Source organism: Drosophila sulfurigaster, chromosome X, assembly GCF_023558435.1.
Source record: "Drosophila sulfurigaster albostrigata strain 15112-1811.04 chromosome X, ASM2355843v2, whole genome shotgun sequence".
Lineage (NCBI taxonomy): Eukaryota > Metazoa > Arthropoda > Insecta > Diptera > Drosophilidae > Drosophila > Drosophila sulfurigaster.
The window spans coordinates 27,622,613-27,641,555 of NC_084885.1; the positions used below are offsets into that span (position 1 = coordinate 27,622,613).

Below are 18,943 nucleotides of genomic sequence, written 5' to 3' on the forward strand. Positions count from 1 at the left end.
CGAATGCGAATGCAATTGGCAATCAGAGTGGTCACAATAATAATCCAATAAGAAGCAACACAGAAGATAGACGTGAGACAGAGAGAGAGAGGGAGAGCAAATAATAAATCAAATCAACTTAAATCTTCATTAGATTTTGCTTCACTCAGGTGAAGCAGTTGCAGCTGGAGGGGAAGAAGAAGAACAAGAAGAAGAAGTAGAAGAAGAGGAAGCATCCTTTTGGTCCGCGAAGGCGCAGCGCACATCATTTCACACGGAAATCAAAGACGCTTCCTTATTTTTCTTAAGTTTAAATTGCAGGAAATTACTTTGCAGTGCCACTGCAAGTCGTCTCCCTGCCCCTGCCCATGCCCCTTCCCCCTCCCCATCCGGCTCAACGTTTGTCCGCAATGATGCGGATTTTTTCTACTTCTACTATTTTTTTTTATCATCTTTGCTGCAATTTCTAATATTAAACTCGAAAGCAGGTAGAAAGAGAGAGAGAGAGAGACGTTCTCTCACGACCGCGGATGTTGGAGCAGCAAAATCCTAACTGCTACTTATCGAGGCGTGCCCCTCGGTAGCCCTCTCCCCTCTCCCCTCTCCCTTCTCCTCCCTCTCCCTCTTCGCTTGGGAACATTTTCATTTTCATTTTGGCGTCGTTGCCACGGAAATTCATCAAAATCATATAAACTCGTTCGCCTGACTCCGTCTTTGCTCCTCCTCTGCCTCTTCCTCTTCCCCTCTTCCTCTCATTCGCTTCTTCTTTTTTTCTTCATTGGCCATTGAGCTGCGTCTTTGAAGGGAACAGGCAGCACAGCTCCTTGAGGCTCCTCCTTAGCTCCGTTCCGTTCCGTTCCGTTTTGTTCTGTTCTGCTCTGCGTTCTGCTTTTGCGGTTTATCATTCGCGACTTACAGCCAAAACTTTTGACGGACCATCTGCATGTTTTCTTATACTCTCCGCCGCTGCTTCTTCTTCTTCTTCTTGCTGTTGTTGTTGTTGTCGAGTCTGTTATACCCGTCAACTCACATAGGGTAACAGGGTATAACGGCTCAGTGACAGCTTAAAAAGAAGCTTTCTAATCAACAAGAAAATATTTTATTTTGGCAATGTTTTTTACCGATTTTCATTTCTAAATAATATATAAATTTTTGTTGATTTTTACAATTTTTTCTTTGAAAAATTTTTATTGCTTTTAAACTATTTTCAGTATTAAAATAATAAGTACATAAAATAGATTCATTTTATCTGAAGTTTTATCGTTTTTATACGATTTTTAGTAATTTTTGTTGCTTGGTTTGTCGATTTTTTAAATTATTTATTTAGCAAAATGTTGCCGGATTTTCCATTTTATTAATATTCAACTTTTAATCGATTTTTTTAATGATTTTCAAGTTTTTTACAATAGATTCATTTAATCGGAATTTAATTTTTGGTTCAATTTTTAATGAATTTTTCAAATTTTGTATTGTTTAAAGTAATCCATTTAAAATTCCTCTTTTGAGCACAGCTTTAGCAGTTGATCTGTCTTTCTGTCTAATTCTGTTTGTAAGAATTCTTAGATCCCTTTTTTATTTAAACAATTCGAGCTTCAACATTTTGCGAGTATTTCTCGTTGTCTCCTCTTCAGTATTGATATTCTTGTTTAACAACTAATTTTTTTTTTTTAGCTTTTACACTTGAAGTTATGTTATGTCCTGGAATATTTCTTTCATAAGAAATCTAGCATATTTATTATTATGTGTATTAAATTACTTCAATTTTTAAATCAATCAATTTTTGTTGTATATTTTCCAATATCAAATTATAATGATGTTCACTGAAATTTATGTTCTTTACATTGTTTCTATTTATTTAATACTATAAAAGGTATTTAGGTATTAAATTAAAAAATATTTTTATAAATAAAGTGCTCAAATTCTCAACCACAAAAAAACAAAACAATGTTAGATATAATATTTGTATAGTCCAATTAAAGAAGTTGAAATTGGTTTATGTATTTTAAGCTCAAATGGGAAGGTTACAAATTTTGTAACGGAATTTAATTTCGGAAGATTAAGAATATAAGGATTTTGTGTTAAAAATAATATGAAGAAATTGTATTAGTATTATATACTATTCGACAATTTGACGATACTAAAATGCAGACAATAAAACAATTGATTAAACTGAAAAATATGAAAAAAAAAAGAATATAAAAATAAATAAAATATTATATATCGACTTGAATTAATGACTCAACAAGTGCTTTATTTATAACTATCAGTTATAAAATACAATTTAATATTATTCTAATATGAATTCCTCCTATAAATAAAATACAGAAAAAATGTAGTAAACACTTTTCAAGTGATTTCCTTTCAATGTTTTCTGACTAATTCGTTTGCAGTTAAATTTCCAAGTAATGCAACAAAGTTTCTAGTTTAAGTTTTTTACTAAATGGATATCTCATAGTCGTGCATACCCGTTGTTTAGTGCTGCTGGAGATTGTGCTGCCAGTGGCACTCGAGCAATATTTGATTTTCTTCTTTGATGCCATTAGTTTTTCGCTGGATTGTGGATTTGTGTGTGTGCGTTGGGCCTGTGCAGAGCTCTTCACTCCACTTTACTCCACTTGGCTCTGCTGATGTCTACCTGATGCCCCTCTCCCCCCCATCTGATACCCTTTCCTCCCCCCATCACGTTGATAGCCGGCCACACAAGTCGCGCACTTGTAGATAAACTTTTGTAAATGAAATTGCAGAATGTGTTTCGCTTTTACTCTTGTTGCTCTTGTCGTGGTATTTGCTTCGCTTTTTTTTCTTCCTTCCTTCCTCTTCACTTGTTCCCTTCTCTTCTACAACATCTTCTGCCACTTCGTGTCCACTTGCCAGTTGAAGCAGATAATGCGTTTTGCGACTGTTGCATTTGTGAATCGGCGTCGCCAGGTGCTTAGAAACCATTCGAGTAATCAAAGCTCAGCTCACAATGCGCTAAAGCAATCAGAAGAGACCAGACTGCAGAGTTCACTTCACCTTTCCCTTCCCCCCTGGGAGTAACCATAGCAATCGAACACCTGCCATAACAGTTGCCCCAAGTATGTGTGTGTGTGTGTGTGTGTGTGTGTGTGTACAGAGTAAATCAACAAAAACCGAAAACACAAACAACAACGATAACAAATAAAAGCATAGCAAATGAAAAATACTTCCTCTTATACCATACGTATGTGTGTGTGTGTGTGTGCTTGTGTGCTTGTGAGTGTGTGTGCAGCGCAATCTCAGTTGCATTTTAATTACCGAATCAAAAATCACAGAAGCGGAAATACTTATGAATTTCTTATGAGCCTCAGCCTCAGCATCAGACGAAGAAAGTGCCGTCGACTTCTCTGACTCCGACTCTGACTCTGACTTCGACTTCGACTCGAGCGACGACGACGACGACAACGAAAACGACGATGACGATGACTACAATTTGAACCCAGGCAACAAACACAACTACAATCGAGTCGATGGAAATCAAAACCTTGAGATACTCTAGCAAAATTTGCTTAGTTATTGAGGTTTTATTCGAATATTTAAATATGTAAAGTATAAATAAAAATAATAAAAGCTGGAGGCCTTTGCAGCCTTAGCTTTGGTATTAATGTTAACGTTAATTTTATTTATATCTAACAACTTAAAATAAAGAAATAATATAAATACAATTATAAATACAATAATATAATAATAATATAAATACAATAAATGATATTCTATAATAAGTTCTCTTATATTAATGTTTAAATAAAATGTTAAATTATGCATTTATTTCAGATAAAGCTGCTAAACGTCTTAAAGTGGAGCTGCAAATATTAAGCATACGCCTGGTAATGCTCGTTTTATCCATATATGCAAAACAATCTCTAATAATGCTAATAAAAGGAACAAAAAAAAGAAGTATATTGGAAAATATTAAATAAATATGTAAATTATCAAGCATACGCCTGGTAATTTTCCTATATACATAAATATCGTACAAACATCTTCTATAAATAATATTGTAAGATATTCAATAAACATTGTGATAAATTATATGCAAATTATGTTTTATTATGTTTTCTTAAGACAAAGCTACAATACGTCTTAAAGCAGAGCTGCAAATAGTAAGCATACGCCTAGTAACCCTCGAAGTAAAAACATGCTAATAATTCGAAACTACGTTGAATATTGTAAAATATTAAAGCCACAAATATTAAGTATACGTCTCCTATATCGTTATTGTAGAAACAACCATTAACAATGATAATAAAACAAAAAAAAAAAACAAGTCTTAGAGCTCAGCTGCAAATATTAAGCATACGCCTAGTACGCCTCTCATATAGTTATTGTAGGAATCAAATAAAAATTTAAAAAAAAAAAATGGTTATCATCGGAATTGTAAAAATAAATATTGTTTTCAATATTGCAATTTATGTATGTTAAGGACGCAAATATTAAGCATACGCCTCTTATGCTAACATACTTATTTAGTTCAGTTTACAACAGTAACAATAGTTGTCATTAAAATGTTGTGTAAAATAATTATTGTGTTAAATCACGTGTTTGAATAATTTAACTATTAAATTTCTAAATATAACATTTCCATGATTAAAATGATTAAAAAGCTACTAAAAAGGCTGAATGCATAATAGTAAAATTAAATATATGTAATACGATGCTAATAAAAAGTTTCGAGCGGTCTCTATTCACGAGTTACATAAAGAAAACTTGTGTTCACATTACTTATATGGGATAAAGTTAAGTAATAATGGAATTTGAATGTTGAATTAATAGAAAATTAAATGATTATTGTGTCAAATGTGTGTGTGTTAAAATAAAACCTCTAAATAAAGTTGTGAACTTTGAAATAGCAGTGCGTTTAAAATTGAAAAATACGAGTATAATTAAATTGTATGTTGTTCATATACGAAAAGTTTGAAGCTGCAACTGTTTGATGAAACAAACTATTAATTTAATGCCTTACTCGTCGTATACTTAATCTAAATTTGTGCTAACAAGCGTCTTGCAAAATTCGTGCATATCCGTTTGTTGCACTCACAAATGAGCAAAGCAACTGTAAAGACGCAGATGCTGCTCAGATTGTAATGTGGCCACACGCCTTCGTCTCCGCCTCCGCTTTCGTCTCAGTCCCAGAGGGCAGCTTGAGCAGTTTGCGAGAGCAATAAGAAATCTGTGTGTGTGTATGTGTGGAAATCAGCAATAAAATGCGAGGAAATTGCAGTTAGAGGCGAAACTATCGATAAATGTGTTCTATGTGTGTTGGCAGAGGGGCAAAGAGAGAGGAAACTCTTCGATAGCACCAGGCAGACAACAATATTTGCCAACAAAATACAAAATACACACATATGCATAGACACACACACACACACACACACACACACACACACACACACGCGCCAAGGAGGAGAGAAGTGCGCACACACACCGCAAGCAGCCAGACAAATTGGTTTAGCACAAGTGTGTAGACAACTGCAACTATGCGAGAGACAGAGAGTGCATGCACCTACATATGTATGTGTGTGTCTACACTGAGAGAAATTGGTGAGGAAAGAATTCGTGAATTCAATATTGATCGGAAAATTTAAAACACACGCAAATTGTTGTTTAGTGAATCTTATTGGAATAAATTCGGGAATCGAGCTTACTCGACAGTGCGGTATTATCGTTAAAATATACCAAATTAATATAAAACATATACCAAATGTATATCTTAGTATTATTTGGTATACTTATATCAGTATTGTCATTCAATTACATAAAATTAATATACACAAAATACAAAAATATATCAAATATGTACCTTAGTATTATTTGGTATATTGATTGTTGGTATATTGATTGTTGGTATATTGATGCCTTGTTATTAAAATATACCAGATTAATATACCGAAAAATACAAAAAAAACACCAAATAAATATCTTAATATTATTTTTTGGTATATTCATTCAAATATACCAAATTGACATACAAAAATGCCAAAATATACCAATTATATGTATTAGTATTATTTGACATGTTAAAGAATTGTTGTTTAAATATACCAAATTAATATACACAAAAACAAAAATATACCAAATGCGTACCTTAGTATTATTTAGTATATTGAGTGTTGGTATATTGATGCCTTGTTATTAAAATATACCAGATTAATATACCGAAAAATACAAAAATATACCAAATAAATATCTTAATATTATTTTTTGGTATATTCATTCAAATATACCAAATTGACATACAAAAATACCAAAATATACCAATTATATGTATTAGTATTATTTGACATGTTAAAGAATTGTTGTTTAAATATACCAAATTAATATACACAAAAACAAAAATATACCAAATGCGTACCTTAGTATTATTTAGTATATAGAGTGTTGGTATATTGATGCCTTGTTATTAAAATATACCAAATTAATATACCGAAAAATACAAAAATATACCAAATATATATCTTAATATTATTTGGTATACTCATTCAAATATACCAAATTGGCATACAAAAATACCAAAAAATACCAATTATATATCTTAGTATTTTTTGGTATGTTAAAGAATTGCTATTAAAATATACCAAATTAATATACAGAAAAATAGAAAATATACCAAATCTATATCTTAGTATTATTTGGTATATTGATTACAGTATTGTCGTTGATATATTCCAGATAATTTTGTCTGCTACCTCATTTGAAATATATCATATAAATAGTAAAAGCAATGATATAAATAAATATGTACTACGTATTTTGTTTATTTAATTTTTTTGGATTTCCCTAATAACCTCATCAATAATTAAGTAATTATGTAATTATCTTTATAGTGTGCACTTATGATTACTTTAAAAATGTTGCACTTAAGTGCAATGTGCACTTAAATTAAAGTTGTGTCTATTTTTATTTCCATAAAACTCTAGAAATAAATAAATATTTACCGTGCAGTAAAGTAATAAATATTGTGAGTAAAATTTAAAATTAAGAAATTAATTGAAATCAAGTTTGAAAGTTAAGCAGATTTTTAGTTGCAATAATGTTTGTTGAACGTATTTCTGCTCAGTGTAGTTGCTGCATATGGGATGTCTGGTCGCATTCAGCAGTGGAGCAGTGGAAATAAGCACCGTAAGATGTTTAATTCAAGTGCGGGCGGCAAAAACTCTTCGTTCACCTTCTCTAAGACTCTGCATTCAGTGTTGTACTTTGAAGGTCCTGCTGTGGCTGCTCTCTTTCGTTATGTGGTAAAGAGTGGGCAACAAAAAAAAAAGGAAAAACACCTAAAAAGGTGATAGAAAAGTAAAAAGTAAAATGATAGACTACTCGCACATGGTGCAAGCTGACATCTGCCGCATGTGTCTGCCGCAAAACTGTGTGGCGATTAGAGTGCAACTTATTTTGGGTTTTTATTTCCCCATTGTGTTGCGTTGTGTTGTCTGTGTCTTTCAACTTGATTGCTGCTTAAAGTTGTCGCCATCAATTTGCCATCGTTGTCGGCAATTAGCACATGCAACATGCCACATGCAACATGCAGTTGCAACGCTCTGTTGCATCCCAAGCTGCTGCCTCGCAACAAAAGGGAACAAAAAGGAAAAAGCTCAGCCTACCTTTTGATAGGCTGGCCGTATAATCCGCTTATAAGCTGCGTATACAAATGTTAACCACTCACACACATTCACTCCCTCACACACACAGAGACACACAGAGACACACACACACACACACACACACACAAAGTCAATCGTCGTGCAATCGTCGCATAAGTAGATTTTCATTTGCACAAAAAGAACAAAAAGCGCTGCATGTGAAATAAACATAAAAATATTAAGTCCCCTTTTATTTCTCGTAAGCCTTGGCCAGAGCGCATTATTGTGAAGCAGCGAGCAGCGAACATGTAACACACACACACACACACATACACACGCACACATATGAAAATATGTATGTGCCATAATTAATTGCGTATTTTCAACTTGCAATTATTTCTATAATGTTATCGTAAATCCGATCTGCTGTTTGTTATCTGTTGCCATTTCATTTTTATACATTTCTGTTACTAGTGTTACACTTAAAACCTCAACAAAAATCATTGCATACTTATTGGGGTCAAGTGTAACTTGCGCAACAAATCATTGCATACTTATTTGGGGTCAAGTGTTTGCAAGCATAGAAAATAATTCAAAATGTACCTTCCATCTGTTGCTGTCATTTCAATTTTCTCTATTTCTGAAAAGAAATCAAAGAGTATATTATTTAAGCAAATTACACATTCGATAGATATGCCAACGAGTTTTCTTAAGTAAACATAATTTGATGTATTCAATTTGAATAGCTCTATAAATACTGTGAATATCTAATTCTTATTTATCGCATTAGTTAATGTTTCTCTTCTTGTTTCTATATATAAATCGGTAAAAGGTAGCTGAATACTTGTCTTATTATTATATACAACTTCATATATTTTTGAAGTCATCGTATAGAATTTACTAAGTAAGCTAAGAGTGCTCAGAAATTATTGTTTAAATATTTTTTATTACATTACTTTTAATACAACATCACTCACTTTTTAAGTCATCTTCATTTAAAAGCTTAAACGTGGTTTAGGGCCAAATAAAAGACAGCTCAAATAAACAAATAATTTACACATTATTCTACACTGCATGATTTTTATAATTTCAATTTAATAAATCGATTTTTGTGAGCTTTTCTTGATATATGTTTTTATTTGCTTTGTAGATTTATTTAGTAGATTATTTTTGTTTTTATTTGTTTACAATTCATTCAGTAAAGCAAAAACTTCTAATAAATTATGGCTTAAATTGCATTTGATTTTCAATTGCAATTAAAGGAATTAAAACAAGTAAGAAAGCTACAGTCGAGTGTACTCGACTGTGAGATACCCGCTTCCCATTTTGAATAAAATCAATATGTTGTGCGGTATTTTCTCTAAATATACCGAATATACTGCAAAAATACTAAAAATATAGCAAATAGTATATTTGGTATATCGATAAAGTACCACATTCAAAATATACCAGCAACTAAGACCCCTAGTAAGTAGGCGTTTTTGCCCATACAAAAGTATTTCTTTAAAAACTTTGACAATTTTTATCTTATCGCAATCAAATTTGCAGGAATCATAACTACTATAGTAATTATTGTATATACCGAAATTCGCAAGTCTATCTTTAAAATTACGCTTGTTATTCGATTTTTTTTGATTTGCGGGGGCGGAAGTGGGCGTGGCAAAAATTTGAAACAAACTTGATCTGCGTGCAAACATAACAAATGCTGTCGAAAAAAAATTATAGCTCTATCTCCTATAGTCTCTGAGATCCAGTGTTTCATACGGACGGACGGACAGACGGACATGGCTAGATAGTCTCGGCTGTTGACGCTGATCAAGAATATATATGTATATACTTTATAGGGTCGGAGATGTCTCATTCTACCTGTTACATACATTTCCTGCCGGCACAAAGTTATACAATAATACCCTTCTACTTTATGGGTAGCGGGTATAAAAATGCTCTGCTTTTTCAAGGAACACAGTTCAACGAATCAGTTTAAATAGTTGCAATACAAAATATAACTGCAAGTGGAGAGTGGAGAGTATATCAGAGACTGCTTTAAGGCGAGATGTGCATCTGTTTAATACGTTGTGCGTTGTGTTTTGTGGCTTGTGTCTGCAAAGTGAGGATGGAAGGTGTGGAATGCTGATAAAGTGAGCTGAAGAAATTTTTGGCTACTTTTTGAGTGCTGGTAATTTGTCTGCTGTGAAAGAGAGGGCGGCGGCTGCTGCCACGCCTACCACAAATGCGAGAATGAGAGAGAGAGAGAGAGAGAGAGCGAGAGATGTGTGTATATATTTGCGCTTAACAATTATTTATTTATGAGGTAAACATCATTCAGTTGCAAGCAGCAGCAGTAGCAACAGTAGCATGTGGCATGTGGCAGTGGCAGTGGCAGAAGCGGCAGCTTTATGAATACATAAATGCCCCGTCCATGGCACATGCCACACATGCCACATGATATCCGTTAGATTGGCTGGACGGTTGGCTGGCCAAATGACCGTTGCAAATTTGATTGCATTTACATATGCAGACGCAGATACATTTGCAGACACACGCACACACAACGGGGGAGGGGGATGGGGAGGGGGAAGGTAAGTGAAAGCTTTGCGCTTATAATTGGCAACAAAGCCATAATGATTTTTGCTTACATTTGGGCTTAACATGCCGCAATATGAATGCGCATCGGCTCAACTGTTGTTTAAGTACTCCAAATAAACTGTTAACTCGCTCTGTCATCTCTCATCCCCCCTCCGTCCCCCTCCGTATGCAGCTGTTAATTACTCGCACAATCGCATTCAATGCAAGAGGCCAACAGCAACAACAGTAACAACGTCATATTATTTGTAGTGTTGATTTGCCTAAATCCATTTGGCTTTTGGCATTTCTACCACACTGACTTTCGCACTCTCCTCCATTGTCCAGCACTGACAATTGTTTACAATCGCCACAAACACACTCACACACACACACAGCGTAAAAAAAAGCAAATGAGCAACGCGCTTGAGGCAAATTGCAAGTGATTGAATTGTGAAAATGTGTTGCATACTTTTGAGCGCCAAATAAAATTAGAGGAAGAAAAGATATGAGGGAAAAGCAATGGCTATCGATAGGAGATGAAACAAAAAGGAGAGGGAGAAAAGAGAGAGCGAAAGAGAGAGACATATAGTGAAAGAGAGAGGGCGAGAGAGAGAGTAAGAATGAGTAATGAGAAGAGAGAGGAAAGGAAGAAAGGATAATAGCCAAAAGAATTGAATTGTGAAAATGTGTTGCATACTTTTGAGCGCCGATTAAAATTTAAGGAAAAAAGAGATGAAAGAAACGCGATAGCTATCGATAGGAGATAAACAAAAAGGAGAAAGAGAAAAGAGAGAGACATAGAGTGAAAGAGAGAGAGAGAGAGAGAGAGAGAGAGAGAGAGAGAGTAATGAGAAGAGAGATTAAAGGAAAGAAAGAAAAGGAAGAAAGAATAATAGGAAGTAAAGTCGAAAGAATATATAGAATGAAAGCGAGCAAAAGAAAACAAGGGAAAACTAAAAAGCAAATAATATAATATATAGAACTGAATATATAAAAAATGATATAAGAAATAAAAGAAAGGGAATAATGGATGTAGTAACAAAGAGAAGAGTGCAAAGAATATATTATAACTGGGAACTGGGAAAACCAAATGGTCAAATAATTTGTCGATTTATTTAATTTAATTGATTTTCTTTGCAATGCATTCAACGATTGAGATTCAATTCGATCTCGTTTTCCTGCAAATGGCGATAGCCATGTTTATCAATGACGCACATATCGAAATCGCAAGCATCGAGTTTGCAAGGATCGCAGGCCAACTTGAGGGCCTCGATGGCCAAACAGATGCCATGCCAAAGGATCAACGATGGCGTATGCAATGTCTGCAGAATCACATTCGATAGATCCGTATTGCTGCCAACGGCCAAAGTTGTGTGAGCAACAGTTTGTCCCTTGTCATCCACCAGATACATTTTGCCCTCATCATCTGCAAAGCCAACGAAGAGAGCTTTGAACTCTGATTGGGGTGGAACTTCTTTAATCTTCGCAGCCACATTGAAGACAATCTCATCCAGTTCCATGTCCGGCTGCAGCTTCAGTCCGGCGCCACATAGAAAGCTATCGAAGTGACCCGTGTACGCCAAAACAATTTGATCGGTGACGGGCACAACTTTCGAATTGGATATGGATTCGATGCCATTAAATTTATTGCAGCTAGCAATCACAACGCCATCGCTGGTCACAATGCCCACGCAGGGTAATTCAAGATTTGCATCTGCAATTGAATTTTATTTATTTATTTATCACTCAGCTCTCTATTTGAATCTCAACTCACCCGAAGTGACGCCAGCAGCAGCTGATTTATTTTCTTCGGAAATATTTTCGTCACTCATTTTGAACAATTTGTGAATTAGAAAATTGAAATAAACGCGTCGACGGTGAAATGCCAACTAACTGACTGTAAATTGTTGTCGAGTATAGCACTTTACTCACATTTCCATGGCCTACTACGTTTGACATTCATTTGGTTGTTTGAGAACTCAGGCTTTGTATCCTTAGCTATGTCTGGTCATACTTCTCTTCCCGCTCTCTCTGTCTCTCTCTCGCTTTAAGTGAGACAGACAAGTAATAAGTTAGTCGAATGTGGTTGACTCATTCCCAAAACAAAGCAAAACAGTTAAGTGTACTAAATGTACATACCGAAAAAATACTAAAATATACCAAAAGACTATATTTGGTATATGGATGCATTATAACTGATTAGGCTGATTATATACACAATAATTATTGAAATTATAAATTATACCGAAGGCTAAATTTGGTATATCGATATTCTATAAATAAGTTGGCTCTATAAATAAAGTGTGATTACAAATAAAGCGCAAAGCATTTAAATATGTAATTCAAGGAATGAAACACATATTTAATATATGAAAATATAAAGTAAAAATATAAAAAGTATAATATACCAAAGGTTTTATTTGATATATCGATGTATTATAACTGATCAGGCTGATTATATACAGACATCATTATAATTGAAGCATACTTTAAAAATACTAAGGTATATTTGGTATATCGATATACTATAAATGTGTACGTTGTAGTAAAAATTACTAAGATATACCGAGGGATATATAATATATGGTATATTGATATACTAAGAATGAGAAGGCTGTGTTAAAAAATTCTATGATATACCGAAGGCTATATTTGGTATATTGATATAATAGAAATGAGTAGGATTTAGTAAAAAATACTAACATATACCGAAGACTATATTTGGCATATTGATATAATCAAAATAAGAAGGCTGTAGTAAAAAATACTAATATATACCGAAGGCTATATTTGGCATATTGATATAATAGAAATGAGTAGACTGTATAATTCAAAATATAGCGGAATACATTTAAATATGAAATTGAAGCGATGAAACGCGTTTGAATATTTGCAAATGAAAAGTAAAAATGTGAAAAGTTGTTGCTACGTTACTTATTTAACATTTGAAGCATTCTTAATTCAATATTTATAGCGGCCAAGTTGAATGATTCAAAAGGGAACAACGACGCTCGCCTCAAAGCTTAACTTTTGGTTAAAGTTGCAAATTGTTGGGTGTAAGTGTGTGTGTGTGGCAAGAAACGTGGACGAGCGATTGAAAGAGAGTTATTAATTAAATAAATAAAAATGAATCAATGCAAGTGGATTCAAGTGTATTGATTGCCATTCATTCATTTCACAAAAAGCAAACTAAAGAAAATACAGCGAGAAATCAAATAAAATATCTCTCTCGAGGAATGAAGGAGCAGCTGCTGGCGAGCAACTCAAGAGGAGACGGAGAGAGACGGAGAGAGAGAGGAAGGAGAGAAAGGAGCTTCAACCAGTCAGGCAACCATCCAGCCAACCAACTAGAAAGGTGCTCAAATATTTATGCCAATTTTGGTTGGGGATCTTTGTGCTGAGTCGGGCACAAAATACAATGACTACAAAATGAAACTATTTGCGGCAAACGCTGCTCGCGATATACAATAACCGAAGCGGCGCTTCACTGAATAATACATGCAATGGACGGAAGGAGGAAGGAAGAAGGGCTGAATGCGAGTAAGAAGAAACAACGAACATTCACATTCAGAGTCGAAGAGAAAGAGAGAGAGAGTTGGAGTCATTGAGTGGCTCCACAACTCGCTTGGATAATCAGCGAAAGGAAAGGAAGTCAATGAATTTCTGAATTTAGGCGATGCCCTTATTCGCTCTTTCATTATACCCGGCACTAAGCACAGCGTTAAAGGGTATGCCAAGCAAACAATAAAGTCATTTCAATCCATCTGCCTGACTTTATTTATCCACGCCGATCGCAACGACTTTACTTTAATTATTTACGTTGGCTTTCAACTTACATTTCATAATTTGTAGTATTTAAAAAATACTTAATTGTATGCAATATTTTAATGTCAACTAAATAGAGCTACGCTATATATGGTATACTGGGCAATTTTCGGTATATTTTGAATGTAAAAGTAAAAGTATATCGACATACGAAATATGGATTTTGTTTTTAGTATTTTGTTGATATATTTATTTGGTATGGTAAATGGTATATTTTGATTGTTGTGCTATATCGCTTTATATATATAGCTCATAAAATATTTTTGTATTTTGTTGGTATATTAATTCAGTATATTTATGGTATGGTGGTATATGTTGATTGTAGTGGTATATCGTATATATAGTATATATATCAAATAAATCTTATATTATTATTATAGTATTTTTTTAGTATATTCATTCGGTATATTTATGGTGAATAAGATATGTTGATCGTGGTGATGTTTCAATATAACAAATATAACTTAGAATATATTTTAGTATTTTGTTTGGTATATTAATTTAGTATATTTATGGTGTTATGGTATATGTTGATTGTAGTGGTATATCGCTATATCAAATATATCTTATATTATTATTATTTTAGTATTTTTTAGTAGATTAATTCGGTATATTTCGATATGCCAAACATAACTTTGAATATGTTTTAGTATTTTTTTGGTATATTAATTTAGTATATTTTCCGAGTGTTTCACTGCTATTGCAAATGGATAGCGGACACATTTGACTGCAGCTTTCTTAGTTGTTTTTCATATCTTCTTTCACTTCCAAAATGTGTAACACGTATCTCGCAGTCGAGTTAACTTTTGTCTTTTCTTTTCTCTCCTAACTTATCTCTAGTACTTTATTTCTTTATTATTGAAAGGGAGAGAGATGAAGAGCTTTATTAAATCTGTCGCCCGTAAACAAAGCGAGCAATATGGATATGGCCAGAGTATGCTAACATACGATAGTGCGCAATTACACACATTACATTACAGGTGTGTCTCTGTCTGTGTGTGTGTGTGTGCGTGTGTCAGAGTGTGTGCGTCACATCAAATATTTATAAACGTGGCCGGCAATCGCTTCATATTCAATATTCAGTTGTAACACAACGCAAGTGCAGCCAATTGCCCCAACGAGCCAGTCCGAATATCCACAACGAATCCCTTTTCTCCCGCCTTCCGCCTTTCTTCACTGCCCCTCAATCCCCCTTCTCGCATCTCCATGCCACGCTTCAAGCCACTCAGCATCGCCGGGCCAATAAGCCAAAGTCAATAAGGCAACAGCTTTGCTGAATATTCGTAACTATTCCACTCGCAGTTTGCTTTATAATAAGCAGACGCCATAAGAACAAAACATGCTAGTATAGATATATATAAGGTATATATAAAAAAATGCGTACGTAAATCTCTTAGTCTATATATATGTATATATATAAGTCAATAATAATAAACTTCGAAATGTTGTAATTACTGTCGTTCGATTTGTTTGATTAATATTCAAAACAATTGAAAACTTATGAAGAAATCATAAAATATGTACATTAAAAACCTGTTACAATCTTTTTTTTGTAACTTCAAATAAACGTTTTATTTTGGTTCTAAGCTTTATTTATTTTATTTCAATTAAAATCGCCTACTTATTACGGGAAAATATCTAGATTGAAAAATCTTGATTTAAGATTTTTTTTAATCTTAAAAAGAATAACAAACTTGCAATTAGTTTTTAGGTTGACCAAATCTCAAATTAAGATTTTTATGCTAAATTTAAGATTGATTTTTATTCAAGATTTTGCCTTCTTTGTTCAATTTTGAGATTTTTCCACTCTTACTTTGAGATTGTTTCATCTTCTTTTATATATTCGAGTCATATATATTCCTATTCGAGTCATAATCAATCTTATATCACGTCTAGTCTATCATCTAGAAGTAATCTTGAACGTTTGATCTTGATTTAAGATTTTTCCATTCTCGCAACCTAGATTTTTTGTAGATTTTCGATTGTGATTTAAAATAAACTTTCTTGGTTCAATTTTGACTCAAGATTTCATGCTTGATTTTTCTTTCTGTGTATTTATGAAAAAGGTTTTGTGTTTTATTAAATTGTAAATTTCATCAAATTGTGAAATGAATATTTAGGCAAATGTCAAGTCTAACTTTACTTTCATTTTCATCAAATTTATAGCATTTGGCATTTTGTAATAAAAAAAAAGCAAAGCGATTGTGGGACGAACTTTCGTTTTTGTCAATTGCCGCTGTGAGATGCGTTTGCCTACAAAGCAGAGGGCAGAAACAAAAAAAATAAAATAAATAAAAAAAAACTAAAATGTCGGCATACCAATAAAATGCAATGTTTGATATAAAAACAAATTCACGCGGGTGCGACTAACCAAATGACAAGGACATTAAGCACACACACATACACACACACTCGCACCTGGCTGGGTTACTCTTGCAATGATTTCCACATTAGATTTTATTTGCACTTTCGTTGACATTTGCGCAGCGATCTAACATCCCCCAACCAACCAACCAACCACCCAACCAAAAAAAAAGGAGGTATGTAACAACACGCATACGCACCGTTTGCCGCAGCAGCAGAAAATAGAAACAGGGAACAGGTTGAAGGAGCACATAAGGAATTTCAGTTGCTGTTTTGGTTTTTTAAAGCGGCTACAAAATCTCCAAAGCACACTTGACTTAAATGTGTGGGAATGTGGTGTGCGATGGTAAGCAAAGGTCCTGGCAAAAGGACACGGCAGGCAGTGAAGCGCAAAGCGAAGAGCTCTCTCTCTCTCTCTCTCTCTCTGTGTGTGTTGCTATGTGTCGATGTTTGCCATTACCACAAGCAGCGGCTGAGCAGGACACACAACCACATATGACACTTGTTAATCCAAAAGCAACAACATCAAGGATAACAACAAGCAAGAAGAAGACGAAGACGACGTAACAACTCTAGTCGATGACGAGCACATGAAGCACATGAAGCAAAGCACAGCAAAGTCTGTGCGCTAGTTCAAAACAATTTCAATACACCGAAGTGAGCAAGGGAAAGGGAACGAAAGAGAGTGAGAAGGAGAAGGAGAGAAGGAGGTCTGCACACGCATACCAATAAAAAGAAACGAAACGATAGGACATTTGGAATCCTCATTGCAACGAAAGTGATTTTAATAATAAATGAAATTTTTTTTTCCTTTTCTGCTTTTTTTTTTGTTTTTTTTGTTGCTCTGTGTGTCTTTTCTCTTATCGCCGGGACTCAAATTTTTGGTTTCGTCCTGGCGGAGCCAAAGGACAGCGTTAGTTGTTGTTGTTGTTATCGTTGTTGATGTGCATAGTTTTTTTTTTGGGCGCAAAGGACACTTGCTGTTCGCCTGCTTTACATTTTAGTGCTCTTCGGTGCAAACGAATTCCTTCACTTCTTTCTCTTTCTCTTCCTCTTCTTCTCCTTCTGCTTCTGTTTCTTTGCCGGATCAGCACAAATACTATATGCAAGTAATCAGGGCAGCAGAGAGAAACAGAACGAAAGCGACATATGGGAACAACCTTGTAACAAAATATTGTATGATTTGAAAGCCGCATTTGGCGCATTTCATAATTGGATTAGCCACAAACATTTCTTCTCTTCTTTCTCAGTTTCGGTTAGGTAAATATACTATACTTAACTATAAGATATGAGATGCAAATTGATCGATCGACTTTTACCTTTTTTCACTACACTATCGCAATTCTTTTGGCACAGTTTTATTACTTTAGTTGTTAATTGATCAACGCTTCATAAAAATCTTCATCTGAATCGAAATAAAACAGAGTGGAACATATTACATTTTTTTATTTTTATGTAAAAAGAGTAATAATTTTTTTTATTTTATTTTGTTTCATTAGAACAAAACAATATTTCCTTCCTTTGCTTGTCATTCTCCCTTTGCTTCTTTCTTTGCTTCTCCCTCTGTATCTACCTTGACTTGCTTTCAATTCTTCTTTGTATACTTCCTTGTATTTTTCTGTGCATTCATCTTTGCCCACTTGGCTTCCTCCTTTGCCTTTTCCCTTGCATTCTTTTTTGCCTCTTTGGCTTCCTCCCTTGCCTTCTCCTTTGCTTCTTTCATTGCAATCTTCATTGCCTCCTTTGCTTCCTTGGCTTCCTTCATTGCAATCTTTTTTGCCTCCTTTGCTTCCTCTGCTTGCCTCTTTGCATTCATTTTTGCCTCCTTTGCCTTCTCCTTGGCTTCCTTTATTGCATTCATCTTTGCCTGCTTTGCCTTCTCTCTTGCTTCTTTCATTGCAATCTTCTTCGCTTCCTTTGCCTCCTTTGTTTCCTTCTTTGTATTCTTTGCCTTCTCCATAGCTTCCTTCCTTGCCTTCCCCTTTGCTACCTTTTTTGGCTCCTCCTTTGCTTCAATCGTTGCCTCTTCCTTTGCTTCCTCCATTGATTCCATCTTTGCTTCGTCATGTAATTCCCACTCTGTTTCTCCTCCCTTTGCTTCTTCCATTGCTTCTACTCCTTTTGCTTCTAGCTCTGCTTCTCTCCCCTTAAGGTTTTTCTCTTCCTGAAGCTCTGCTTCTTTCTTCTCCGCATCTGCCTGAGCATTCACATCCTTTGGCTTCGGATTGGCGGCCTCAAACCTTTCCTTCTTGACTTTCTTCTCAAAGTTAGAGCACATATATGTGGGTAGAAGGCACTTGCTGCATCGATTGCTTCCCGAAGGAATCTCCGACTCGAAGTTTTCTTCAGGAGTGTCAACGGCATGTCCCTTCTTGTACGTTTCCAGGAGTCTAGCCTCAACTTCTTGGCCATAGCGCGAGACATAAGGTTGGCCCCTTATACACCTTTCGATAAATAAGGTTTTCGGCTTCTATTCGAGAATCATATTAACGGATTAGAACACACATTCAATTCACAATCACCATAAAAGTTCATAAACTTACCGGGGGAGATTCTTTTGGCATTTTTGCAAAATTAAAAATGAAAAAAATATGAAAAAATATTAAAAAGATGCT

At 34.5% G+C, this 18,943-nt stretch overlaps 2 protein-coding genes across 2 annotated transcripts; both read right to left on the minus strand.

The window, feature by feature from the left end:
• Positions 1 to 11,240: 11,240 nt before the first annotated feature.
• Positions 11,241 to 12,045, minus strand: LOC133847989 (uncharacterized). Its single transcript, XM_062283349.1, has 2 exons — positions 11,914 to 12,045; positions 11,241 to 11,853 (listed from the first exon to the last, which is right to left on the minus strand). Exons 1-2 carry the CDS (start codon positions 11,969 to 11,971, stop codon positions 11,285 to 11,287), a joined length of 627 nt encoding a protein of 208 aa, XP_062139333.1. The 5' UTR covers positions 11,972 to 12,045; the 3' UTR covers positions 11,241 to 11,284.
• Positions 12,046 to 17,913: 5,868 nt separating this feature from the next.
• Positions 17,914 to 18,924, minus strand: LOC133848791 (uncharacterized). The gene is made up of 2 exons (XM_062284485.1): positions 18,872 to 18,924; positions 17,914 to 18,798 (listed from the first exon to the last, which is right to left on the minus strand). Exons 1-2 carry the CDS (start codon positions 18,890 to 18,892, stop codon positions 17,914 to 17,916), a joined length of 906 nt encoding a protein of 301 aa, XP_062140469.1. The 5' UTR covers positions 18,893 to 18,924.
• Between the last annotated feature and the right edge of the window lie 19 nt (positions 18,925 to 18,943).

Bases quoted from the DNA above. Each gene is read 5' to 3' on its own strand.
- LOC133847989 (XM_062283349.1), bottom strand. From the start codon at position 11,971: ATGAGTGACGAAAATATTTCCGAAGAAAATAAATCAGCTGCTGCTGGC. The intron at 11,854-11,913 runs GTGAGTTGAGAT...ATTCAATTGCAG, and splicing joins TGCTGCTGGCGTCACTTCGG to ATGCAAATCTTGAATTACCC.
- LOC133848791 (XM_062284485.1), bottom strand. From the start codon at position 18,892: ATGCCAAAAGAATCTCCCCCG. The intron at 18,799-18,871 runs GTAAGTTTATGA...ATTCTCGAATAG, and splicing joins TGCCAAAAGAATCTCCCCCG to AAGCCGAAAACCTTATTTAT.